The 26694-nt window shown below is 45.3% G+C and overlaps 1 protein-coding gene across 1 annotated transcript in view; it reads left to right on the top strand.

The window, feature by feature from the left end:
• Nucleotides 1-26694, top strand: part of crocc2 (ciliary rootlet coiled-coil, rootletin family member 2) — a 274117-nt gene that overhangs the window by 164997 nt on the left and 82426 nt on the right. Inside the window, exons 17-26 of the mRNA XM_067994800.1 lie at nucleotides 4295-4525; nucleotides 5254-5447; nucleotides 6300-6427; nucleotides 7381-7550; nucleotides 8557-8736; nucleotides 11372-11506; nucleotides 11742-11885; nucleotides 22776-23014; nucleotides 25183-25342; nucleotides 26251-26418. Of these exons, the coding sequence (XP_067850901.1) occupies nucleotides 4295-4525; nucleotides 5254-5447; nucleotides 6300-6427; nucleotides 7381-7550; nucleotides 8557-8736; nucleotides 11372-11506; nucleotides 11742-11885; nucleotides 22776-23014; nucleotides 25183-25342; nucleotides 26251-26418 (1749 nt within the window). The remainder of the gene's footprint in view (nucleotides 1-4294; nucleotides 4526-5253; nucleotides 5448-6299; nucleotides 6428-7380; nucleotides 7551-8556; nucleotides 8737-11371; nucleotides 11507-11741; nucleotides 11886-22775; nucleotides 23015-25182; nucleotides 25343-26250; nucleotides 26419-26694) is intronic.

Genomic DNA, 26694 nt, shown 5'->3' on the forward strand with positions numbered 1-26694 from the left:
CAGGGTTCAGGGTAAGCACATTCCTTATAAAGTGAAGGGCAAGGCTGGTAGAAGTAGGGAACCTTGGATGACTTGGGAGATTGAGGCCCAAGTCAAAAAGAAGAAGGAGGCATATGACATGCATAGGCAGCTGGGATCAAGTGGATCCCTTGAAGAGTATAGAGATTGCCGGAGTAGAGTTAAGAGAGAAATCAGGAGGGCAAAAAGGGGACATGAGATTGCTTTGGCAGATCAGGCAAAGGAGAATCCAAAGAGCTTCTACAAATACATAAAGGGCAAAAGAGTAACTAGGGAGAGAGTAGGGCCTCTTAAAGATCAACAAGATCATTTATGTGCGGAACCACAAGAGATGGGTGAGATCCTGAATGAATATTTCACATCGGTATTTACGGTTGAGAAAGGCATGGATGTTAGGGAACTTGGGGAAATAAATAGTGATGTCTTGAGGAGTGTACATATTACAGAGAGGGAGGTGCTGGAAGTCTTAACGCGCATCATAGAATCATAGAATCATAGAAGTTACAATATGGAAACAGGCCCTTCGGCCCAACATGTCCATGTCGCCCAGTTTATACCACTAAGCTAGTCCCAATTGCCTGCACTTGGCCCATATCCCTCTATACCCATCTTACCCATGTAACTGTCCAAATGCTTTTTTTTTCTCCGGGACCTGATGAAATGTATCCCAGGACGTTATGGGAGGTTAGGGAGGAAATTGCGGGTCCCCTCGCAGAGATATTTGAATCATCGACAGCTACAGGTGAGGTGCCTGAAGATTGGAGGGTAGCAAATGTCGTGCCTTTGTTTAAGAAGGGCGGCAGGGAAAAGCCTGGGAACTACAGACCGGTGAGCCTGACATCTGTAGTGGGTAAGTTGTTAGAGGGTATTCTGAGAGACAGGATCTACAGGCATTTGGAGAGGCAGGGACTGATTAGGAACAGTCAGCATGGTTTTGTGAGAGGAAAATCATGTCTCACGAATTTGATTGAGTTTTTTGAAGGGGTAACCAAGAAGATAGATGAGGGCTGTGCAGTAGACGTGGTCTACATGGACTTCAGCAAAGCCTTTGACAAGGTACCGCATGGTATGTTGTTACATAAGGTTAAATCTCACGGGATCCAAGGTGAGGTAGCCAATTGGATACAAAATTGGATTGACGACAGAAGACAGAGGGTGGTTGTAGAGGGTTGTTTTTCAAACTGGAGGCCTGTGACCAGCGGTGTGCCTCAGGGATCGGTGCTGGGTCCGCTGTTATTTGTTATTTATATTAATGATTTGGATGAGAATTTAGGAGGCATGGTTAGTAAGTTTGCAGATGACACCAAGATTGATGGCATTGTGGACAGTGAAGAAGGTTATCTAGGATTGCAACGAGATCTTGATAAATTGGGCCAGTGGGCCGATGAATGGCAGATGGAGTTTAATTTAGATAAATGTGAGGTGATGCATTTTGGTAGATCGAATCGGGCCAGGACCTACTCTGTTAATGGTAGGGCATTGGGGAGAGTTATAGAACAAAGAGATCTAGGAGTACAGGTTCATAGCTCCTTGAAAGTGGAGTCACAGGTGGATAGGGTGGTGAAGAAGGCATTCGGCATGCTTGGTTTCATTGGTCAGAACATTGAATACAGGAGTTGGGATGTCTTGTTGAAGTTGTACAAGACATTAGTAAGGCCACACTTGGAATACTGTGTACAGTTCTGGTCACCCTATTATAGAAAGGATATTATTAAACTAGAAAGAGTGCAGAAAAGATTTACTAGGATGCTACCAGGACTTGATGGTTTGACTTATAGGGAGAGGTTAGATCGACTGGGACTTTTTTCCCTGGAGAGTCGGAGGTTTAGGGGTGATCTTATAGAAGTCTATAAAATAATGAGGGGCATAGATAAGGTAGATCGTCAAAATCTTTTCCCAAAGGTAGGGGAGTCTATAACGAGGGGGCATAGATTTAAGGTGAGAGGGGAGAGATACAAAAGGGCCCAGAGGGGCAATTTTTTCACTCAAAGGGTGGTGAGTGTCTGGAACGAGCTGCCAGAGGCAGTAGTAGAGGCGGGTACAATTTTGTCTTTTAAAAAGCATTTGGACAGTTACATGGGTAAGATGGGTATCGAGGGATATGGACCAAGTGCAGGCAATTGGGACTAGCTTAGTGGTATAAACTGGGCTACATGGACATGTTGGGCCGAAGGGCCTGTTTCCATGTTGTAACTTCTGTGATTCTATGATTCTATGATGTAGCCCCAATTCTCTGACCTGCCCTCCCTTCAAGAATTTAAGCTGATATCCGTTAACACCCTTACTTCTCAAATTAGTCTTTCTCTCCCTTTTAAACACCCCAATTGATTTTGAATCTGTGGCCTTCTGGGCCAGTGTGTTCCACATGATCAAACCCCTGTGTGTGAACTTCACCATTAATTTTCTATGTTCTACTTTCTTTTATGATCCCTTCTTAATTATCTGCTGCTTCTTCAGAATGAGGTCCTTATATACAACAGAGGAGGAAGGGGGTGGGGGGGAGAGCAGGTTGAGCACCTCCGCAGGATGGTAATTAATATTTTAAAGGGGAAGAGTTCCACATGTTTTGCCCCCATTGCACAATAGAATATTCAATTGTATGTGAGACCAAGTTATATTTAAGACCAAGAAGGCCATATCTGTGATCTAACATTCAGAATTGGCAACCAAGAGGGTAAGGGGGCGTATATTTCCAGCACTGTGTTAGATCCAGACACACACTCAAACAACAATTGGATGGTTAATAAACACTTCAAGCAGAAACCACAATGAGGATCGAAGATGTCAGAAATGGACATCCTGTCACTATAAGTAATAGCTGGTGTTAGGAGCTGCCCTGATAAAGGCCTTCAAGATTAGGAAAGGTCACGACAAGGTTAATGGTGATAGATTGGGAGACACAAATTTAAGATAACCACAAAGAGAATTGGCGAGGAGGTTAGAAAAAGTTCTCTACCCAGGGAGTGGTTAGAATATGAAATTCTCTGCCAGAAACCACTGCTGAAATAGAATCCATAAATTATTTTCTAAAGGGAAATGAGATTGTTGCTTGAAAAATATGGATATTAAAGAGTTTGGAGAGTGAAGAAGAGAGTGGGATTGGACTAGGTAGCTAATGCGAAGAGAAACACCAGCATAAACTTGATGGGCCGAAGGGTCTGTTTCTGTGCTGTAACATTCTGTGATTCTTTGTACTTGCAACCAGATGCCACCAGCAAATTTTGGCAAATACTATATCGTATTTACAAGGCATACTAAGGAACATCATAGGCAGCTTAGCATTATTTCAATAATATTTTCTCCATCTTGAAATCTTAGCCTAGATCTCCCACTTAGCCATAATGCCATTCAAAGTATGACGAGAAGAGCACTTCCACCCACACCAAGGATAAGCCTGGTCAATTTTCTGCGGTCAAAGTCATTTGAATAATTTTGGTGGGATCCCTGGCCTTCACCTTGGGCAGGTGTAAAGAATGACTGCAGCAGGCCTTGTATGTCTGTCGCTGTGCAACAGGACCTGGGCTCAAAAGCCTGGCAAATCTTTTAAGAACAGTGTCTAAGCCTAAACAACGGATTGCTTTGTGATTGATTATTTAGACATTCCAGTGCTTAAAATTGAAATGTCTCCACCCCCACACCTCCAACGCCATGGCAACGCTGAACACCAGGGACAGACAAGGATTTCTTGCACTCAGTGTTGCTTTGGCGCAAATGATGGAAAATATGTCAGATGACGTATTTCCGCCATTTTCTGTCATTACAAAACACCCGCTCATCGCGTTTGAAGCCTCTCACTTTCAACAGGAAATTGCACAGAGGTAAAAATAGGTAGAACAGGCCCCGACCTATTTCACGTTCCTGCCCGCACCAGTTATGTCAAAAAAATCAGCAGAGGAAGGTGGAAAATCTAAGCCTTTAAATTTATTGTTGAAAAATCAGATATGTACCAGGTGGAAAAAATCAACCCCATCTTGCCTTGATTGGTTTCTTTGGCTAAAGTGAGTCGAACTATATTGGCTATAAGGGAGCTATGTTTGTTCGAAACTGTTTTCAATTTCCAATGGTTCTGACCGTTTGGGAATCAGTACAGGGTGGGTTGACCCAAAAGATTTGAACACATTGGCTTGATCCACATTCTTTCAGAATCAATTTGATATGATCCTGGCTTCAAACTAATTTTCGCTTCATTTAGGCTGCCAGTTTGGAGCTCGGGACGGACCCAACTAGGCTTAAAACTTGGAGGTAATACCAATTTGATATTTCTGTTCTCTGTTAGATGGAAGATGATAGATCAGCCCTGCAGGGACAGAAGAAAGAGATTGAGAAGGCAAAGGCCAGTATCCAGGATGTGTTAGTCCGTGTGGAGCAGGAGAAAATGGACCTGGACACGGAGAAACATGGACTGGACCAATCTCTGCAGATTGTGGAGGAGAGCCGGGAACAGCTGGAACACGATATGTTGAGACTGCAACGAGAGAGAGGTCAGCTGCAGGACCAACTCGGGCAGGTATGGGACCACGAACTGGACGAGTAGATAAACTGCAGGAGCAACACCTCTCATTGTAAAGTCCAGACAATCTGTTTGTTCTGTCTCTATTCTTGGGGTGGGGGGGGGATAAGGGGGTGGGAGTAAAAGAAGCTCAATGGGAACTGTGTTAGAAAGGTGGTGATTTATCTGTAAAAAAAAATACAACAGCACTGAAATAGATGACAGCAACTGAGACAGTCTGTGGGGATCCATATGCCTGATGTCAGAGGAGCGTGTAAACTTGATATCTGTTGCAAAGTGTTCAAGCTTACACCTTTGAAATTTCTGGTCAGACCATTGAAAAGCCAGACTGACCAATCCACAGCAGAGGAGTGGTAATCCTACAGCTGGGGATTAAGGGCAAGGGTGAGGGTCCAACCCACGATTGTCCATCGGCTTCGTAAAGGCAACTGTAAATTCAGATGGCTTCCTCCCCACTTTTAATTCACAAACCAATCACCTTTGCTGAGGTAAAAAGGAAACTTGTGAACATTGGCCATCGGACCGAAAACAAAAATTATTTTAAATGCACAGATTCTGAAGGAGGGACAGGTTGACCTCTCAGCGGTAAGCTTTCATTAATTCTAGTGCCCCACCCGAAATGCCAACCTGTCCTTTCCCCTTCGGAGGCTGACCGGCCTTCTGCTCCTTTCCGGCGCATCCTGTTGTTTGTTTTAAATATTGTGCTCCGCCTCTGTCCCGTGCAGGTGAACCGGCAGAAGCAGGCGCTGAACGAGCGTCTGGCCCTGGCACAGCGGGAAGCGGAGCTTGAGAGTGAGGGACTCCTCCGAGCCAGCAAGGAGAAGGAGGAGCTGATGAAGGACAAGGCCAACCTGGTGGTGCAGCTGACGGCTGCTGAGAGGGAGAGCAGGGCCCTGTCTGAGGAGGTAGCTGCTCTCAGGTAGGGGATTCTGAAATTGTGCGCTGTATTTCTACTTGTAATTCGTGGTAAAACAACAGAAATACAGCAGGCTGTGTTGCATTGAATATTACCCTTTGACCCTAGCTGATTGAACTACAGGACATAGGAGGGAAGGTCCTTCTGCCAGTACTGTTCAATTTTCCAGTGGTATTCCAGTGGATGAAGGTGAATGGAGTAAGTGCCTGTTATGTCGGATCCACATTATTAACAGTGCCCACCCAAATATGGGTGGCCGTATTTAAATGAGGCAGCAACGAAGGAGTGACGCCAGTATTTCCTGACATTGCTGCCTCAGTGATGCTGATGTAACTCACACCCGTGTACAACAGGCGCCCGGTGTTTCTAGGCAATGAGAAATGTGGGAGTAACTTTAAATGACCACATCGAGCACTTCTTTGGAGAGAGCAGCATGCCATGTCATTTCCCTTATTGCTGGAATTTCTGTTTGTACACGGAGCCAGCTGTATGAGCCCAGTTTGGGATGCTGCCTCGCCCTTTAAGCTGCTGCAGATGTTGGAATCTTGCCACAGCGCACTGTTCCCCCGTCCTCCCCTCTCAGTGGTGAGCTGCCAAACAGAGAAAGCAATACTACGGGCGGCAGTCTTCATTAAGCGGACCCTGGAAAATTTGCAGGTCAGTGCCAGGTCACTAGAGCGAGTTAAGACGAAGCATTCCGGATCAAACTCCAGAACATCGTGGAGCAGTCCGGAGCACTGTCTGTTATGTCGTTCCCACATGTGTTATTTGGCTATTCTTTGTGACCTCGTGATATTGCCTGACAACCCATTACTCTTATCTCAGCTTTCATTTTTATTTTGTTTGACTTTTCAGGGCAGATAAGGAAGCTTTAGAGACCAACCTGTTTGTAGCTCAGCAGCTTGTTACACAGCTGGAGACCCGTAAGGAGCAACTGGAAGGAGAGAACCAGACCATCCTGCTTGCTAAGGAGTCACTTCTAGGTTGTGTGTGTTTTTATATATGTGTGGGTGTCTGTATTTTTATATGTGTGTGATGTGTATGTTCATGTACATTATCACATGCACAAGCTTGCCCAGGTGAGAACAATAGACACCAGGATAGCTTCACTTTTTGCATTTCACTGTCTTATACCAGGTCAGATCCAGTACATATTTAGCTCCTTGCTCAAAAGTGTTTTACACCAACTCAGGGCAACTAACCCCATTGCACCCAGCAAAATTACACCTTATCCTAATGACATCTATCTACTGCACGAAGCAACACTACACCTTCAGCTGAGTAACACCTGCCCTGCTGTACAGAAGGTTGTGAGTTCAAGTCCCACTCCAGAGACTTGAGTGCAAAATCTAGGCTGACACTTCAGTGCAGTACTGAGGGAGTGCTGCACTGTCAGAAGTACAATCTTTCGGATACAGCGTTAAATCGAGATCCCATCTGCCCATTTCAGGTGGATGTAAAAGATCAAAAAGAAGAGAAGAGGAGTTCTCCCTGGTGTCCTGGCCAATATTTATCCCTCAACCAACCTAACTAAAACAGATTATCTGGTCACATTGCTGTTTGTGGAATCTTGCCGTACGCTAATTGGCTGTTGTGTTTCCCTACATTACAACAGTAACTACACTTCAAAAAGTGCTTAATTGACTGTAAAGCATTTAGGGGCATCCTGAGGTTGTGAAAAATGCTACATAAATGCAAATTCTTTCATTTCTTTTAGTGACACCTACCCTATTCCACCCAGATACACTGCACCCTCAGCCTGGTGACTCCTATCCTACTGTATGCAGATACACTGCACCCTAAGTCAAGTGATAGGTACTCTACTGCACCTAGCTACACTTGTGTCAGAAATCTAGGTTTCTGTAGAATTGGCCTTGGGCATGTCTGCAGTTTACTGTATCAGTGAAATGAGTGCAGTCCTTTTGTGAATTTCTAGCGGAGGTTGACCTTGTCCGTAAGGAGATGGAGCTGCAGCTAATAAACATTGAACGAGACAAAGAGATGTTGCAACAGAAATTGGGTCAGGTGGAGCAGGAGGCCCAGATCTCACTGAAAAATGAACAACTGGTCCACAAGGAGGATGTTGAACGCTTAAGGAATGAAAAGGTATGTAGCAATGGGGTCACAATGAATTGACAAAACAGCATCAGGAGGAATGTCAGGCTTTCCATTCATGTTAAACAAAGCCCATGTACAATCTACCCTGTAAATGATTTACAAGGATGATACTTGAACTGAGAAGCTATAACTATCAGGAAAGACGGAACAGGCTGGGGCTCTTTTCTCTAGAAAAGAGAAGGCTGAGGGGTGACCTGATAGAGGTATTTAAAATTATGAAGGCGTTCACTAGGGTAGATGTAGAGAAAATGTTTCCACTTGTTGGGAATCCAAAACTAGTCACTAATAAATTCAATAAGGAATTCAGGAGAAACACTTTTACTCAGAGTAGTGAGAATGTTGAACTCACTACCACATGGAGCAGTTGAGGCGAACAGCATTGATGAATTTAAAGGGAAGCTAGATAAGTATATGGGGGAGAAAGGAATAGAAGGATATGCTGATAGGTTAAATGAAGTAGGGTGGGAGGAGGCTCATGTGAAGCATAAGCACTGCTGAGACCAGTTGGGCGGAATGGCCTGTTTCTGTTCTGTAAATTCTATGTAATTCTATGCACCCTATCATAGACTCTGGCCAGCCATTTAATTTCTTTCCATAGCCCATGTACAATCAACCCAAACATGGACTCCAATACCCAATTAATTTCCTTGGCGAAGTTTTTGTAGAAATGTTCCTCGTTCCCAAAGCTAAATGAACAAATCCCTAGAATTGTGTGTTAGGGGCTTCAAGGCAACTGAATACGATCGATACCCAGTTAACACAAAATGTACCTTTACACCAATCATTCTGAAACTGGGCCTGAAATTGTTACATCCAGGATACCAGAAAAAGATGAAGTCTGCAAAAACCAACAAGGATTGAATGGAGATCTCCAGTCAAATTTGTTGTAACAAAAGGCTGGCTTTGGGCAAGTTTGTAATAATGGGGGTAATATAGGTTACACAGTGAAAACTGATGTCTTTCGACTGGCATAAGCTGCACTCTATGTCCACAGGAGAGCCTGCGCCTTGAGCTGACAGCAGAGAAGGATGAAGCAGTCCAACGCCTTCAGCAGGATCGTGACGACCTAGTCAGCCGCTTCGAGGCAGAGAAAGAGGAGCTGAATGAAGAAATTCTCAGTTTACAAAAAGAGAGGGATGAGAGTCTGATCCAGGCAGAGAGCAAGAAACAGCAGGTTATAAACAAGTTCAGTTTCTTTAAGGATCGTAATGAAAACTTAAAGATATTCAATGGAATTGAAGCAATAGGGTAATATTACACAGGACATAGGGATACTCCATGGAATTGGACCATGAAGTTATATTACATACAGTACATAGGGTTACTCCATGGCATTGAACCATAGGGTTGAATTACACACAGTATCTAGGGATATTCCATGGGATTGGACCATAGACTAATATAACAGAGTGTATAGGGATATGCTATTGAATTGGACCACGGTAATATAACACACAGTACTTAGGGGTACTCCTTGTGATTGAAGTGGTAGGGCTACATTACTCTGCAAAGGAGATGCTCCAAGGATTGAAGTGATGTTACACACATTACATAGAGGATAGCACACACATTATGGAGGGTTAAAGGAGAGAAGGCCACATTTTTCCACACAATAAAAGAGAGGAATTAGGAAGGAGTCACTCTGGCTGCTGTTGCTCATTTAATCATGGTTGGCTGCAGATTAGCTTTGGCAGAGTCCTGGTAGCTGCCTTCTGCCAGCTCGCTCGGTCACTAAATGGAAGGTAGTGGGTTGATCCGGGACCTTCCAAGAACTGAACACGCACAAGCATTCCAGGTGCTGTGCCCTCCAATAGACAAAACAACCTACTGACTCTTGGCTTCTGAACTATACCTGCTTGTTGGCTGGCGTTTGGGTAATTCATTGCTGCAACAAACCAACTCTATACGTGTGCTGCCGGATATTGTTTAATTGAGCCCCACTGCTGCACTTTAATTGACCTCAGACAAATTAATTAGGAACAGAACCTGCAGTTTCCATTGTAATTATAACACTTTAATTCCAGTTTAATTTAATCGCCTGTCAGATGATCATTCTTCCAGCTCTTGTGTGAATTGTTAATTCTTTGTGTTCTTAGCAGTGCCCCTTAAAGGAATATTCCACAGTAAATTGAACACTTAATACGGTAGTATAATATAATAGTACCACTCACCAATATATTTCGTTAAGATGTTTCTTCATTTATTCTTTAAAAAGAAACTTGTTCCCTGGGATGGCTTAATGGTTAAATGCACCACCCAGTGTGGTTCCACACAGTCCAGAATGTTCCATGTTGAATCTTCAGTCTGTGCTGAGTTAACTGATCTCAGCTGGAGTGGTAGTGGAGTGTTACAGTCGGGGAGGAATCTGTGGTCTTGCAGCACTTGTGGACCAGGAGTCTGGTAGTTCTGCGGGATTGACACCGGAGACTTGTCAGCACTTAGGGAGGCGGCTGAAATCTGAGCTTTGGCAGCACCGAGGGTGGAAAGCTGGGATCTATCAGCATCTAGCAGCAACAGGGGAGGCTGGCAGCACTGAGAGAAACAGGTTAGAGACGAGAAATGAGAGAGTCTGGGTACCAGATGAAGCAGGAAAGTCCAGGTCCAGGACAGATTCCAGACTCCAGACCTAGAACAAGATGGCATAGCTCATGCCCAAGACCAACAGGAAGCAAAAGTGGGAAATTCTGGGAGCTGATCTTATAATGTGTTCTGAGGTTGCACCTACACAAGATGGCACTGAGGAACGCTGATGCTAGCACATGTATAAAGGCCCAAAAAGAGACATTGAGAGACATTCATCTCACACATGCACAGAGTTCCTGAGAAGCATTTTCATGCAAGACCCAGATGAATGGTCCTAGTTCCAGGAGCAGAGCAGAAGGCAAGCCTAGGGACCATTAGAAAAGGGAGGCAGATTTGGGGGAAAGTTGCTGGGGAGATATGCAACATGGGATGTAAAAGATTAGTGATTTTTTTTAGAACAGCTAAAATTTTGTTTGTTTATTATGTTATAAATTAAAATTTGAGGCCTGAAATTTCAGGAGGTTTGCTGCACTGGTGGAAGTTTGGTGTAGTGGAACCCTTGCCCACCCTAGCCCCAAGCTGGAGACCCTGTCCCAAATCCCTGGGAGGGTGGACTACCAATGCCAGCAAGGGCACATCAGCGGTGCCTTCCCTGTTCACCCTTGTCAGGTGAAATGGCCCACAACCTTCGGCTGAGGTCCCCCAAGACCCATCGGGGCTGAAGAATGTAACCTTTTGGAGCCTTAAAATTATCTATTCTACTCCAGGATCGATAGGTACATGGATAGATAGATAGATAGATAGATAGATAGATAGATAGATAGATAGATAGATAGAAAAATTCACACACAGAGGAGTGCTATATCTCTGTGCAAGATGGAAACCTTGCACATTGGGAATAAAGGAAGTATGGCCAGTCCTTAGACTTGAGACGTCTGCACCAGTTTGGTTTCAGCCGCCCACTGCACATTCAGTTGGGTTGAAAACAAGTCTAACGTGACTGCTGATAGAATTATCATCTGATAACATTGTTGGGTTGTCTTGGGTTGATGAAGTTTCACTTGTTTGGCAGGAGCTGCTAAGTTTCTGTCCATCAAACAGTGCTGCAGGTGATGCCATGTGGACAATGTGACCTGTCTGGACCCTTACATTATCCCAATCATCAGTTGTACCAGATGCTCCTTAACTTTCTGTTGAATTCTTAATTCTCTTTCTTTGTCAGCCGTCGGCCTGCCTTATGAATCCAGCTTCTTACAACTATCTGAACAAATTTCTTTCTTTTCAAGGCCTTGTGTCTCAAAGAGACGGAGAAAAATGTTCTGTCTGAAAAACTCAGCCATACCCAGCGTGAACTTGGCAATATGAACATGGAGATCGATCGGCTGAAACGAGAGTTGCACAGTCGACAGGAGCAGGACAAGGTGACAATCAATCTATCGGGTGCTTTCAGGCGTATTGCAATTTATTTTTTAAATGAGTTAATATTGATGCCAAGACAGGCTGTGTAGTCACTTACTGTATAGAGACCTGCAAGTGACACTTTACACAAATTGTACAATTTACAGAAACCAATTCATGGCATGGGATGCAAATCAAGAGATATTTTATGATGAATAAGACAAGAACTAATCTTCTGTACCATCTCCTTTTGTCCAGAACACTATTAACAGCATTAACGCTGACCTGAAGACCTTCCGGGGCCAGTTTGAGGAAGCAGTGGCCACCCATGAGAGAGAGATCAAGGGTCTCAATGAGCAACTTAAAGACTTGGCCCGCCAGAGAGAAGTGACCCTCAGGGAGGTGGGTTCAACAGTTACCTGTTTCATTTGCTCAGAGTCAGAGTTGTGTATGATTAAATGGGTTCCTAGTGATTCTGGTTTCCTCTCTTCGACTGCACTACAGTGACTTGTGGAATGCCACATGAGTCTGAGGTGAACAACTTTTGTGGAAACCCCATCCCGAACCCTACAGTTTAAACCAAGAGGGGAGAGGCGGACTTAAATATTGGAAATATTCAGTATAAGCAAAGAGTTGAACGAAGAAGCTGTTTTTTAAAATTCGTTCATGGGATGTGGGCGTCGCTGGCGAGGCCGGCATTTATGGCCCATCCCTAATTGCCCTTGAGAAGGTGGTGGTGAGCCACCTTCTTGAACCGCTGCAGTCCGTATGGTGACGGTTCTCCCACAGTGCTGTTAGGAAGGGAGTTCCAGGATTTTAACCCAGCAACGATGAAGGAACGGTGATATATTTCCAAGTCGGGATGGTGTGTGACTTGGAGGGGAACGTGCAGGTGGTGTTGTTCCCACGTGCCTGCTGCTCTTGTCCTTCTAGGTGGTAGAGGTCACCGGTTTGGGAGGTGCTGTCGAAGAAGTCTTGGCGAGTTGCTGCAGTGCATCCTGTGGATGGTACACACTGCAGCCACAGTGCGCCGGTGGTGAAGGGAGTGAATGTTTAGGGTGGTGGATGGAGTGCCAATCAAGCGGGCTGATTTATCTTGGATGGTGTCGAGCTTCTTGAGTGTTGTTGGAGCTGCACTCATCCAAGCAAGTGGAGAGTATTCCATCACACTCTTGACTTGTGCCTTGTAGAAGGTGGAAAGGCTTTGGGGAGTCAGGAGGTGAGTCACTCGCCGCAGAATACCCAGCCTCTGACCTGCTCTCGTACCACAATATTTATATGGCTGGTCCAGTTAAGTTTCTAGTCAATGGTGACCCCCAGGATGTTGATGGTGGGGGATTCGGCAGTGGTAATGCCGTTGAATGTCAAGGGGAGGTGGTTGGACTCTCTCTTGTTGGAGATGGTCATTGCCTGGCACTTGCCTGGTGCGAATGTTACTTGCCACTTATGAGCCCAAGCCTGGATGTTGTCCATGTCTTGCTGCATGCGGGCTCGGACTGCTTCATTATTTGAGGGGTTGCGAATGGAACTGAACACTGTGCAATCATCAGCGAACATCTCCATTTCTGACCTTATGATGGAGGGAAGGTCTTTGATGAAGCAGCTGAAGATGGTTGGGCCTAGGACACTACCTTGAGGAACTCCTGCAGCAATGTCCTGGGGCTGAGATGATTGGCCTCCAACAACCACTACCATCTTCCTTTGTGCTAGGTATGACTCCAGCCACTGGAGAGTTTTCCTCCTGATTCCCATTGACTTCAATTTTACGAGGGCTCCTTGGTGCCACACTCGGTCAAATGCTGCCTTGATGTCAAGGGCAGTCACTCTCACCTCACCTCTGGAATTCAGATCTTTTGTCCATGTTTGGATCAAGGCTGTAATTTGGTCTGAAGCCGAGTGGTCCTGGCGGAACCCAAACTGAGCATCGGTGAGCAGGTTATTGGTGAGTAAGTGTCGCTTGATAGCACTGTCGACGACACCTTCCATCGCTTTGCTGATGATTGAGAGTAGACTGATGGGGCGGTAATTGGCCGGATTGGATTTGTCCTGCTTTTTGTGGACAGGACATACCTGGGCAATTTTCCACATTGTTAGGTAGATGCCAGTGTTGTAGCTGTACTGGAACAGCTTGACTAGAGGCGCAGCTAGTTCTGGAGCACAAGGCTTCAGCGCTACAGCTGGGATGTTGTCGGGGCCCATCGCCTTTGCTGTATCCAGTGCACTCAGCCGTTTCTTGATATCACGTGGAGTGAATCGAATTGGCTGAAGACTGGCTTCTGTGATGGTGGGGATATCGGGAGGAGGCCGAGATGGATCATCCACTCAGCACGTCTGGCTGAAGATAGTTGCAAACGTTTCAGCCTTATCTTTTGCACTCACGTGCTGGAGTCCGCCATCATTGAGGATGGCGATGTTTACAGAGCTTGCTCCTCCCGTTAGTTGTTTAATTGTCCACCACCATTCACGACTGGATGTGGCAGGACTGCAGAGCTTTGATCTGATCCGTTGGTTGTGGAATCGCTTCGCTCTGTCTATAGCATGTTGCTTCCGCTGTTTAGCATTCATGTAGTCCTGAGTTGTAGCTTCACCAGGTTGGCACCTCATTTTTAGTTACGCCTGGTGCTGCTCCTGGCATGCTCTTCTACACTCCTCATTGAACCAGGGTTGATCTCCTGGCTTGTTGGTAATGGTAGAGTGTGACCCATCCACCTGATTTGAGGCTAAAGGAGCTCAGCACTGTAAAAAATGCATTTTGGCAGCAAGAATAGAGTGCGGAAGTACACTTTTAATGGTAAGATGTTAAATGGAGTCGAAGTGCAAAGGCATTCTGATGTGTGGTTACACAGGTCATTAAAAGTGACAGTCCATGTAGATAAAGGCCATAAAGAAGGCAACTAGAACTCTTGGTTTTGTAACAAAAGACGCAGAATGCAAAAGCATATTCAGCTTATACAAGATTTTAGTTAGGTGGTGGTTGGAGTATTCTGTGCAGTTTTGGGCACCCCATTGCAGGAGGATGTAAAATCAATGGAAAAAGTGCAGTTGAGATTCACTCGGATGTTAACAACGATGAAGCGTTGCAATTTTGAGGAGAGCTTTTCAAAGTTATGTTTTTTTCACTGGAGTTGAGTTGTTTGAGAGGTGACCTGATGAGAGGGGCTATTTTGACCCTACCCGGCTGGTGGAAACTGGACGTGTAGGTAGTTGAAATCCCGAGTTACTTCCCCCCCCACCCCTGCAAAGCTGCCAAGATCCCGCCTTCTGTGATTTTAACCTGCTCTACTGAACAGACAACAAGGACACCCGCCAAAGCCAGCAGGGTCCTTATTTACATATGCATGTTGGGACCCGATTGCAATTTTAACTCTGGCCTGAGCAGCGAAGCCAGGTCAACCTGGGACAGAAGACGATCAGCGGAAGAAAAGGCCTAAAAGAGTAAGTGTTTTTCTTTCCTTTGTGGGACCTGGAGTAGATGGAGTGCCCACCCACTTCCCAAATACGAGACCCCCAACGAGACGCCTTCAGAACCCAACCCCACCACCTGCCCTGTATCAGCGGGCAGCCTTTGGGCCACACAAGTTTCTGCCGCTTCCCGTCCAATCTTGTGGGGAAATTGGCTGGCAGGATTTAAATAAGACCAGGCTGTTAAAATTGGCCAGGTCTCATTCTGCCGCGGGCGGGAAATTAACTCGCCCAGCACGGTTTCTCACCAGCAACCCGATGTCAGTTAAAATCCACTCCGAGCTCTTCAGGGTTATGACGGGTTATGATAAGGTAAATTGTGTTAGGTCGCTTCCACTAGTCAGCGAGACAGAAACAAAAGGGCACAAATTTAAAATAATCACAGTGAGTTAAAGGAGAAGTTAGAAAACATTTCTTTCCACAGAGGGTAGTTAGAATGTGAAATTCTTTTCCACAAATGGTTGTTGAAGCAGAGTTGGAATTAGGGGCAGTGGGATTGCAGAGATAGCTCAGAAATTACAGATTGAGCAGAACAATAGCAGATGAAATCAATGCAGACAAATGTAAACTACTACACAAAGGAAGGGAAAATATAATAACATGCCTTCTCCATGGACGGTGTTATAACAGCAAAGGATGAAGCTGAACGAGACCTAGTAGATTCAATGCTAAGCTTGCCCAACCAATACAGAGCAACAATCAACAAAGCCAATAGGGCGTTAAACTACATGGCCATGAAAGAATGAATTTGCATTCATATAGCCCCTTTCACAACCTCAGGACATCCCAAAGCCCTTTACAGTCAATTAAGTACTTTTGAGGTGTAGTCACTGTTGCAATGTAGCCAAAACAGTAGATAACAAGTCAGAAGTGGTAGTCAATAAACCTGTAGTGCTCTGGTCAGACTGCACCTTGAATACTACATCCAGTTCTGGTCACCAAGAAATATCAGATATTCAACTGGTTGAAGGCAGCGCAGAGATAGGATCACCCCGGGTCTTTGAACAACGAGCTTTGAGAAAATACTGGACAATCTTGGGTTTTCAGCTTAGAAAGGGCGCATCTGAGAGGAGATCATATATAAGATTGTTAAGGGTTATTTTTTTTTATTCGTTCATGGGATGTGGGCGTCGCTGGCGAGGCCAGCATTTATTGCCCATCCCTAATTGCCCTTGAGAAGGTGGTGGTGAGCTGCCTTCTTGAACCGCTGCAGTCCGTGTGGTGAAGGTTCTCCCACAGTGCTGTTAGGAAGGGAGTTCCAGGATTTTGACCCAGCGACGATGAAGGAACGGCGATACATTTCCAAATCGGGATGGTGTGTGACTTGGAGGGGAACGTGCAGGTGGTGTTGTTCCCATGTGCCTGCTGCTCTTGTCCTTCTAGGTGGTAGAGGTTGCGGGTTTGGGAGGTGCTGTCGAAGAAGCCTAGGCGAGTTGCTGCAGTGCATCCTGTGGATGGTACACACTGTAGCCAGTGTGCGCTGGTGGTGAAGGGAGTGAATGTTTAGGGTGGTGGATGGGGTGTCAATCAAGCGGGCTGCTTTGTCCTGGATGGTGTCGAGCTTCTTGAGTGTTGTTGGAGCTGCACTCATCCAGGCAAGTGGACAGTATTCCATCAGACTCCTGAATTGTGCCTTGTAGATGGTGGAAAGGCTTTGGGGAGTCAGGAGGTGAGTCACTCGCCGCAGAATACCCAGCCTCTGACCTGCTCTTGTAGCCACAATATTTATATGACTGGTCCAGTTAAGTTTCTGGTCAATGGTGACCCCCAGGATGTTGATGGTGGGGGATTCGGCAATGGTAATGCCATTGAGTGTCAAGGGCAGGTGGTTAGACTCTCTCTCGTTAGAGATGGTCATTTCCTGGCACTTTTCTGGCACGAATGTTACTTACCACTTATGAGCCCAAGCCTGGATGTTGTCCAGGTCTTACTGCATGCATGCTCAGACTGCTTCATTATTTGAGGGGTTGCGAATGGAACTGAACACTGTGCAATCATCAACGAACATCCCCATTTCTGACCTTACAATGGAGGGAAGGTCATTGATGAAGCAGCTGAAGATGGTTGAGCCAAGGACACTGCCCTGAGGAACTCCTGCAGCAATGTCCTGGGGCTGAGATGATTGGCCTCCAACAACCACTGCCACCTTCCTTTGTGCTAGGTATGACTCCAGCCACTGGAGAGCTTGCCCCCTGATTCCCATTGACTTTAATTTAACTAGGGCTCCTTGGTGCCACACTCGGTCAAATGCTGCCTTGATGTCAAGGGCAGTCACTCTAACCTCACCTCTGGAATTCAGATCTTTTGTCCATGTTTGGATCAAGGCTGTAATTTGGTCTGGAGCCGAGTGGTCCTGGCGGAACCCAAACTGAGCATCGGTGAGCAGGTTATTGGTGAGTAAGTGTCACTTGATAGCACTGTCGACGACACCTTCCATCGCTTTGCTGATGATTGAGAGTAGACTGATGGGGTGGTAATTGGCCGGATTGGATTTGTCCTGCTTTTTGTGGACAGGACATACCTGGGCAATTTTCCACATTGTTATGTAGATGCCAGTGTTGTAGCTATACTGGAACAGCTTGACTAGAGGCGCAGCTAGTTCTGGAGCACAAGGCTTCAGCGCTACAGTCGGGGCCCATCGCCTTTGCTGTATCCAGTGCACTCAGCCGTTTCTTGATATTACGTGGAGTGAATCGAATTGGCTGAAGACTGGCTTCTGTGATGGTGGGGATATCGGGAGGAGGCCGAGATTGATCATCCACTCAGCGCGTCTGGCTGAAGATAGTTGCAAACGTTTCAGCCTTGTCTTTTGCACTCACGTGCTGGAGTCTGCCATCATTGAGGATGGGGATGTTTACAGAGCTTGCTCCTCCCGTTAGTTGTTTAATTGTCCACCACCATTCATGACTGGATGTGGCAGGACTGAAGAGCTTTGATCTGATCCGTTGGTTGTGGAATCGCTTAGCTCTGTCTATAGCATGTTGCTTCCGCTGTTTAGCATTCATGTAGTCCTGAGTTGTAGCTTCACCAGGTTGGCACCTCATTTTTAGGTACACCTGGTGCTGCTCCTGGCATGCTCTTCTACACTCCTCATTGAACCAGGGTTGATCCCCTGGCTTGTTGGTAATGGCAGAGTGAGGAATATGCTGGGCCATGAGGTTACAGATTGTGCTGGAATACAATTCAAATACCACTTTAAAAACCTTCTGCTTGCACCTAACAGTTCTCCTTTGGAGTTGCCTTAACATAACCCCTCATAGTGGATTAGCAGCTGGAAGACTCTAGCTGTAGTTTATTTATGACTTTGGCTTCAGAGCTGATCTCAGGCTGTGTAGTCAATACTATCCTTGTGGCTGAATCCTTTTCACAATCACTCGTAGCACAGGAGCCATCTGTCACTCCAACCTGATGGGCATCCATTATGGCGAGGCCAGCACCTTGTCCAGGAGAGCTAAGAGCTGCCCTCTTTTACAAAGAAGGTCAGTGGAACAGTTTTTTCCAGTGGCATAAAACAATGCAGCTGGAAAGCAAAGGATGTGCCAAACTTTTCACAAGTATGTGATTGACTGCTACTCTGAACCTTATAGTGCCAAATAATCAGTGAAGCTTGAAAGGGATGCAGAGATTACTTTTGCCCAAGGGATCTGCACCACCTCTGAAGCCCCAGGCCTGACATACCCCAGTTACCTAGGAGGTGCAATGGATAGCCAGGATACTATTCTTCAAGGTCATCAATCCAGACACCTACATACAGTCTTGAAGGTCCTCCAGCACTTGGCACTATGCTCCTTCTAAGGTACATTCATGGATCCCACAAGCCAAGTTCTAAACCCTTTGAAGAGCACCTCCACTCAAAGTTACCCAAATATACCTGACCTCCACTGCAAGTAGATCCGGATCCATGATCCGAACCCCAGTCCAGGCTCTAAGCTCTTCAGAGGTTGAAAGTACAACATCCCCCAATCCCCTCCTCACTCTTTCAAGCTAACTTCTCAAAGATGCAGTTGACAGTACAGAGTTGCACTTGTGGTCTGGAGGAACATTCAAGAGGACGGCACAGAACTGCAGATCATGCAGCTCTTCCAGGAGCACTTGAAGTGACTCCGCAGATGCCACTGCCTGTGAAAGGGTTAAAAGGGTTGGAACTGAATGAAAAGAAAAACAAATCCGTTAAACCATGACCGATTATTTTTGTTGGCAGTTTCACCAGCCTCCAAGGCTGATGTATGGACCACACAAATGACTGATTTCTCATTGGTGATTAAATTTGTTTGTGTACGTCCCCTTATAGACTAAGTGCTCAAGTTAATCCCTTTGTTTACTCTTCATTAGTTTATTATATGAAAGAGTGTTCGAGTAAAATATTCCCATTTCCACCCACAAAACCAAATCTGCTTGGCGCCAGCCAAGACCCTGCTTATCTCAGAGGGAACAATAAAGTTTTTATAGCCCCTTTCACACTGGGAATAATCTGAGAACATAGTATTTATTTTATAAATGTGGAAAAGTGCTTGCAGCTGCTACAGAAATGTCTCTTTGAGTTGTCAAACGATTGTAACAATGGAGGGGATGTATGTTTGTTGACTTGGGAACTTGAGGCTTGTTTGGAAATGGGAAGCTTGTTCAAATGAAAGTTTATGGCACAGGTTTGACTTTGTTCTCAGGTCCTGAGGACAAATGCTGGGATCTTATTATTCCAATTATCGATCTGGTAATTCCCAGTCAAATCTGAGGGCACCTTACAGCCCTGTGCTGTTCAACGCTATTAACAGAGGAATGAAATGAAAAGATGTTAAACCAAGATCCACACTCAGACTTGCTGGAGATTTGCGTTATTCCTATTTGGCGTTGGGTCTGTTCAGAGTTTACATATCTCAGCTGTGCAGGGTGCTAAAGGCACAACAACTGGCCTCAGCCCTGCAGGGAGAGAAAATGAAGGAGGAATCCAACTCCTAATTGCAAATGCAGTGGCCCCTGCTGGAAATTATAAGGCTGTTATTGTCGGATAAGAACAGTCTGTCGTGTCCCACCCCATCACTGAATAGTCTGCCAAAACCCTTGTCTAAACTCCCATATAACAGTGCAAAAGCTGAGTATGGAGGGAGGTTATTTCGTCAAGGAAAGCACTGGGGGTCCAGAGGTGAGATAGATGATAAAGATCTTGAAGGAGAGGAGGCAAAGTTTCAGTGCGGCTGTCAATGTGGGTAGTGCCAGTGGAATGTTACCCAATATCTCCAGTAAGGTTTAGTTTAAATGTATTTTTTTCCCTCTTTTCAAAATGACCCTTTGGATGAGATGCTGGAGAGCAGCTGATGTCCATGGACCCTTACATCAGCAAGTGAGTGCCTTCAAGGGGGCAAGGAAGAAAAATTGAAAAGAGGGAAAAAAAATACATTTAAACTGAACCTTACTGGAAATATTGGGTAACATTTCATTGGCACTACCCACGTTGACAGCCATACTGAAGCTTTGCTACCTCTCCTTCAAGGTCTTTATCACCTATCTCACCTCCAGGCCCCCAGTGCTTTTCTTGCCAAAATAACCTCCCTCCATGCTCAGCTTTTGCACTATAATTCCTTCTTCTTGGTGACTTTAACTTGAACCTGAACTGACCCCATCTTGCCTCATTGTATTTTTCTGTTGTTTAACCTCTTCCACTACATAAACTCTCTGACCCACACAACTCCAAGGTCACAATTACCAGCAGAGCCATCTTTGATCATTTCTTCATCTTTATCTCAGTTCACATTCACCTGTCCAACACAAGCTCTTCACCCTCTCTTTCTGCCTCGGTCTTAACTCCCTCACCATTGTCCTTTCTAACTCCTTACTCCCTGTCCCCAGCCCACTGTCTGCATTGACATCAGCCGCTCCATCGATCTGCTCAGCAGCTGCCTTGCCTTCATTCTTGATGGTCTCATCCCTACTGGATCCTGAACAGTTTCTAATCTGCACCCCCACTGCTCCCCAATTCAATAGCCACCTAGGTTGACTTGAGTTCATAGGCTGCCGACTAGACCATATGTGGTGTACAACTAACCAGGCTGTCCGCCACCAGATCTGGCCTCAGCCCCTCACACAGTGTTACTTTTCCTTCTCTGTGGGAAAATCTTCCTATTTTTCCAGGAAGTCTGAAACTTCTCTGCACAACGAGCTATCTCTTTTGATCTATGTCACCCACACCCTCCATCCTCATCTGTGAGACTAGATGTGAGGGCCTTATGGACTTCCTTGTATCCATAATCACAGACGTTAACTCCAGAGACCTCTCCATATGGCCCTCATCTTCCTGCAACCCCAAACAAGCCAAATTCTCCCCCTGCACTCTGCAATTTCTTCCCCATCTCCTTCCGCACAACCCTCATCAAGTTCTTTTCCTCCGTGGAGTCTGCCATCTGCATCCTTGACCTACTTTCAATCCAGCTCCTGACTATTCAGCTTCCTTTTCTTGACTCCTTTGCTTGCCATTATTGTCAATGTCTCCCCATTCTGAGGAACCTCTCAAATCCAACATCATCATCCCCTCCTTAAAAAAAGTCCACCCTTGATATCTTGTCTGCACAAACTGTCTTTATTTTGCAGTTCCTCTCCAACGCCCTGGCCAGGTTGTTGGTACTTAAAACTCACCACAGCCCATTTGAGACTTCCAATCTAGTTTCTACTCTCATCAAGGTCACCAGCTGAGACCATGATTCACTGTCCCTGCCACCTTTAACATTGTTGCCCAGTCCATTCTCCTCCAATGTCTCTTCCCTGGTCCACCTCTGTGGCATCATTATCCCATGGTTCCACCACTATCTATCCCAGAGCAACCACTACATCTCCCCAGGCAAATTCTGCTCCTATGCCCACATGGCCATCTCCAATGTGCTCCAAGCTCCAACCTTGGTCCTTCCTATTCAACATCTACATGCTACCCCTTGGTAATATCATCTGTAAGCACAGGATTGGCTTTCATATATATGACATAATACCCCACTGTATCTCTCCATCACTTCCAATGACTCCAGGGATGCAGCTATTCTATTTGCTGTCTATCAAACTTCAAGTCCAAGATGAGATGAAACTTACTACATCTCAATGTCATCAAAGCTGAATCCATCCTATTCAGTTCTCAGCAGCATCTACATGCCTCTGACACTAGCTCCAACAACCTTCCTTGCTGCTTGCTCAGATTGGACTCGCTGATGTGCAACCTCAATGTTCTGTTAAACCCTAAGTTTTCTTTTCAAACCCACATCTGGTCTATCACCAAAACTGCCTTCCTCCACCTTGTGCACATTGCCCACTTCTGCCTTTACCTCTCCCCACCATGCTGGAACCCTGATCCAGGCTTTCATCACTTGGTGGATCAATTCCTCTGATGCTTTCCTTTCTCGCCTATGTATTTCCATCCTTCATATACTTCAGCTAATCCAGGCTTCTTTGGCTTAAGTGAAATCCTGCAGAAAGTCTAACAGACCATCACCCCTCACACACACCATCAACCCCCTGCTGCCGCACACCATCATCCTCCACATTTGCGAAATTCCATTGGTTCCTATGCTTTAGCACCTTGTTTCCATGATACCTGTCCTCATTTTTGAAATCCCTCCATGGTTCTGTCCAACTTTGTTTGAGCTGTACACCCTAGCTCCAGATTACTGTTTGCGACCTACTCCCTCAGCTCTGCCCTATGACCCCAACCTTCCAGCCATTATGTCCTACTCTCTGGAACTGTTCCAAGCTATCCTTCTTTGCTTCTCTCCTTGCCTTCCAAAGCCTCCTAAAACCTATCTCTTCGATTGTGGATTGGCCGAATATTATCTTCCAACTGTTATTCTTAAACAGGTGGAGGAGTTAAAGACACAACTTCGCATGGTGGAAGATGCCCGAGATGGAATCCGCCGAGACCTCATCGAAGCTCACAGGAAAGTCCGAGAGAATGAGGAGGCTCAAGAGGTGGATCGGAAAGAGAACCTGGAGCTCAAGCGCATTCTGAATGATGAAATCCGGGAGAAGGAAGCCATCCAGAACTCCAATGAGGAGCTGAGGAATAACATCAAAAAGATAGAGAGTGAGAGAATCAGGTATTACGCACCTCAGAATGGCAGTCAGGAATGGCCTCTTAGGACCAATACCCATCCCCCACCGCCCGATATTCTTGTATCAAATGCTAAAGTATATCTTCTCACCAAAGTTATTGGTACGGCAATTCTTCCTGGGCACCTAACTGGCACCACAAATCCACAAACTCAAAATTATCCCAAAAAGTCCACAGCCCTCAAACCCAAGGCAGCCAAAACTGTACCCTAAATATACACTGCCAAAACTGTACCCTAACCATACACTGCCAGAACTGTACCTTAAACATAAAGTACTAAAACTGTACCCTAAACATACACTTCCAAAACTGTACCCTAAACATACACTGCCAAAACTGTACCCTAAATATAGACTGCCAAAACTGTACCCTAACCATACACTGCCAAAACTGTACCCTAACCATACACTGCCAAAACTGTACCCTCAACATACACTGTCAAAACTGTACCCTAACCATACACTGCCAGAACTGTACCCTCAACACACGCTGCCAAAACTTTACCCTAACCATACACTGCCAAAACTGTACCCTAAACATACACTACCAAAACTGTACCCTAACCATACACTGCCAAAACTGTACCCTAACCATACACTGCCAAAACTGTACCCTAACCATACACTGCCAAAACTGTACCCTAACCATACACTGCCAGAACTGTACCTTAAACATAAACTACCAAAACTGTACCCTAAACATACACTTCCAAAACTGTACCCTAAACACACACTGCCAAAACTATACCCTAACCATACACTGCCAAAACTGTACCCTAACCATACACTGCCAAAACTGTACCCTAACCATACACTGCCAAAACTGTACCCTCAACACACACTGCCAAAACTATACCCTAACCATACACTGCCAGAACTGTACCCTCAACACACGCTGCCAAAACTTTACCCTAACCATACACTGCCAAAACTGTACCCTAAACATACACTACCAAAACTGTACCCTAACCATACACTGCCAAAACTGTACCCTAACCATACACTGCCAAAACTGTACCCTAACCATACACTGCCAAAACTGTACCCTAACCATACACTGCCAGAACTGTACCTTAAACATAAACTACCAAAACTGTACCCTAAACATACACTTCCAAAACTGTACCCTAAATATACACTGCCAAAACTGTACCCTAAATATACACTGCTAAAACTGTACCCTCAACACACACTGTCAAAACTATGTTCTCAATACATGCTGCGAAAACTGTACCAAAAATCCGCAGGCATCAAACCCTTCCCATAACTGCATCCTGAACACAGACTGCCGAAACTACACCCACAGCCAATACTGTACCCTCACCATACCTAACATCCAGACTACCAGCTTGCTCCCTCTAATTGTTTCTGTATTTATTAACCCAGATTTTGCTGGAGCGGGGCATCTTATGGCGTGCCCTATTAGTTAGACCTGTTTGTGCACATTTAGGTTTTAACATTTTTTGCCCACAATGTTGGTGGAAGTGCGAGCTGGTAAGTGTGAGGGAACAGGGCATCTGGGACCTTGGTGAACAACAGGACAAAAAGGCTATCTCCTTAACCAATCAGATTAAAGAATTGTGACCCAAACATAAGAAGGACTGAGAAGGAGGGTGAATTCGATGTCAAAGCAGGCACAGAAAGAGAAATAAAGAGAGCGAAAGAAAGATTGGATTAAGAGAGAGAGAAAAAAAAGAGACGAGAAAGGAAAAGTAAGAAAAAAATGTAAAACATTTTTAAAATCTCCAGCAACAATTCACAACCTGATGGAATGAGACGTTCACTTTCTGGGCAAGAGAGGTTGATTGGCAGTCATTAAAAATGATCACATCGTTAAAAGGGTACTCGTGCAATTAATTACCAGACTTAGCTTACTGTGGTGAGTGTAATGGACAATCAATGTGCAAATTCAGAATCTTCATGAAAATCATGGAGTGGTTAAAGACGAGATGCTGTTTTCGCGAAGCTAATGGCGGAGCGGCACAAATCGGCCAGTGACGTGGCGATTCACAATTCAGAGGGTATCTCTTCCTCACCACAAGTTGCTGGCCGATTTGCACATTAATAATAGCATGCGTCGTTGAGACACGGTTATTTTTTCAGCAAAATCTGGGCCATTATGTTTCTGACTGATAAGAACTGACTATGTCCCCAGTTTAAAGAGGACAAACGAGGAGAAGGAGCAGAAGATCAGCATCCTGGAAGAGGCCAAAACTGCAGTTCAGAATGAGGCAGGCGAGCTGCGCTCAAGCCTCAGGGAAGTGGAAAAATCGAGACTAGAGGCCCGGAGAGAACTGCAGGAACTTCGACGACAGGTGAGGACGGGGGATTGCAAGAGAGCAGTCAATGCTTAACTGATTCCCCAGCGATCTTCCAATATGGGTTTGTCAGTTCCTAGAATATACATTGACAGTACAACTCAACTCAAGGAGATTTTTTTAAAAAACTCCCAAAATATCTAATGACTGGTACAATAATTAACAGACAGTCAGGAGATGCTGCTTTGGTTTGTTAAATTAAGTCAGTTTTATTGACGGAATGTGGATTAGATTCATTTGACCCTCTTCATGCAAAGGTAGCTTACAACATGCAACAGGCCAATGTGCAATCTTCAGTTATTCCTTTCCTTTCATACTTCTCACCACTTGCTTTAAAAATTAGCTGAATTAATATCAGGGGCTGTGATTGGAAGCTATAGGAATAGGTACAGATTGAAAGGACCATATACTGCATGGGGACATGATCTGTGGAGGGCAGCAGTCAGGGTTTAATAGTGGATGGACAGAGGATGGGGCAGTATCTGTGGAGGGCAGCAGGACTGGGTTGAATAGTAGACATGGGATAATTTGCAACTTTGCTTGATTATTTTTGGGGATCAAGGCGAATTTATACCGAACTTTCCCTTAGGAGATTGGGTAGAGCGTAGAATCTATGATGGGGAACATTGCATTTGATCTGAGGCACAAGTGAGTACGGTGGGCCAAATGATCTTTTCTTTGTCCACATCTGCTTAACATTTGAACCCAGATACTCTGGTGATGTTAACTCGATGCTAACCTAGGAAGGACCTCGGTCCCAATTTATACCCAGACCTTAAAGCAAATGTCTTTATATGAACGACCAGTCTAAGACTTGGATTAAAAAACATTTGTGAAACTGCATTACAAGCCTGGGAACCTACTTCCACACCAGCTCACTGCTGCCCTGTCTGCTGTTTACTCAGGTGAAGATGCTGGATAGTGAGAATGCAAAGAAGAGCAAGGAAATGGTGGAGCTACAGTCCCGGGTGGCGCTGGCTGTACAGCGTGGAGAGGAGAGCAGGCGGGAATCCTTTGCCCTGAAGCAGAAGATTGTGGAGGCAGAAGCCGGCCGTGAATCAGCTCGCAAGGAGGTGAGAACTGAGCAGTGCGTGATCATTCATTACTAATAAAGCGGAAACACATGACAAGGAAAAAATTCAAAACTATAACAGCTTTTGTTGGGTTGTTGCAAGTGTTGCCACATCTGTGCTACTGTGGGAATAATGAACATCACACTATTTAATACTGGAAGCAAGGAGTTAGCTGCAAAACATACAGATAAACTTCTGTTTGCATCGAGAAGGAATTATTTTGGAATTGCAGTCACTGTTGTTATGTAGGTAACGCAGCAGCCATATTATGTGCCC

This window comes from Heptranchias perlo, chromosome 13 (genome assembly GCF_035084215.1).
Source record: "Heptranchias perlo isolate sHepPer1 chromosome 13, sHepPer1.hap1, whole genome shotgun sequence".
NCBI lineage: Eukaryota > Metazoa > Chordata > Chondrichthyes > Hexanchiformes > Hexanchidae > Heptranchias > Heptranchias perlo.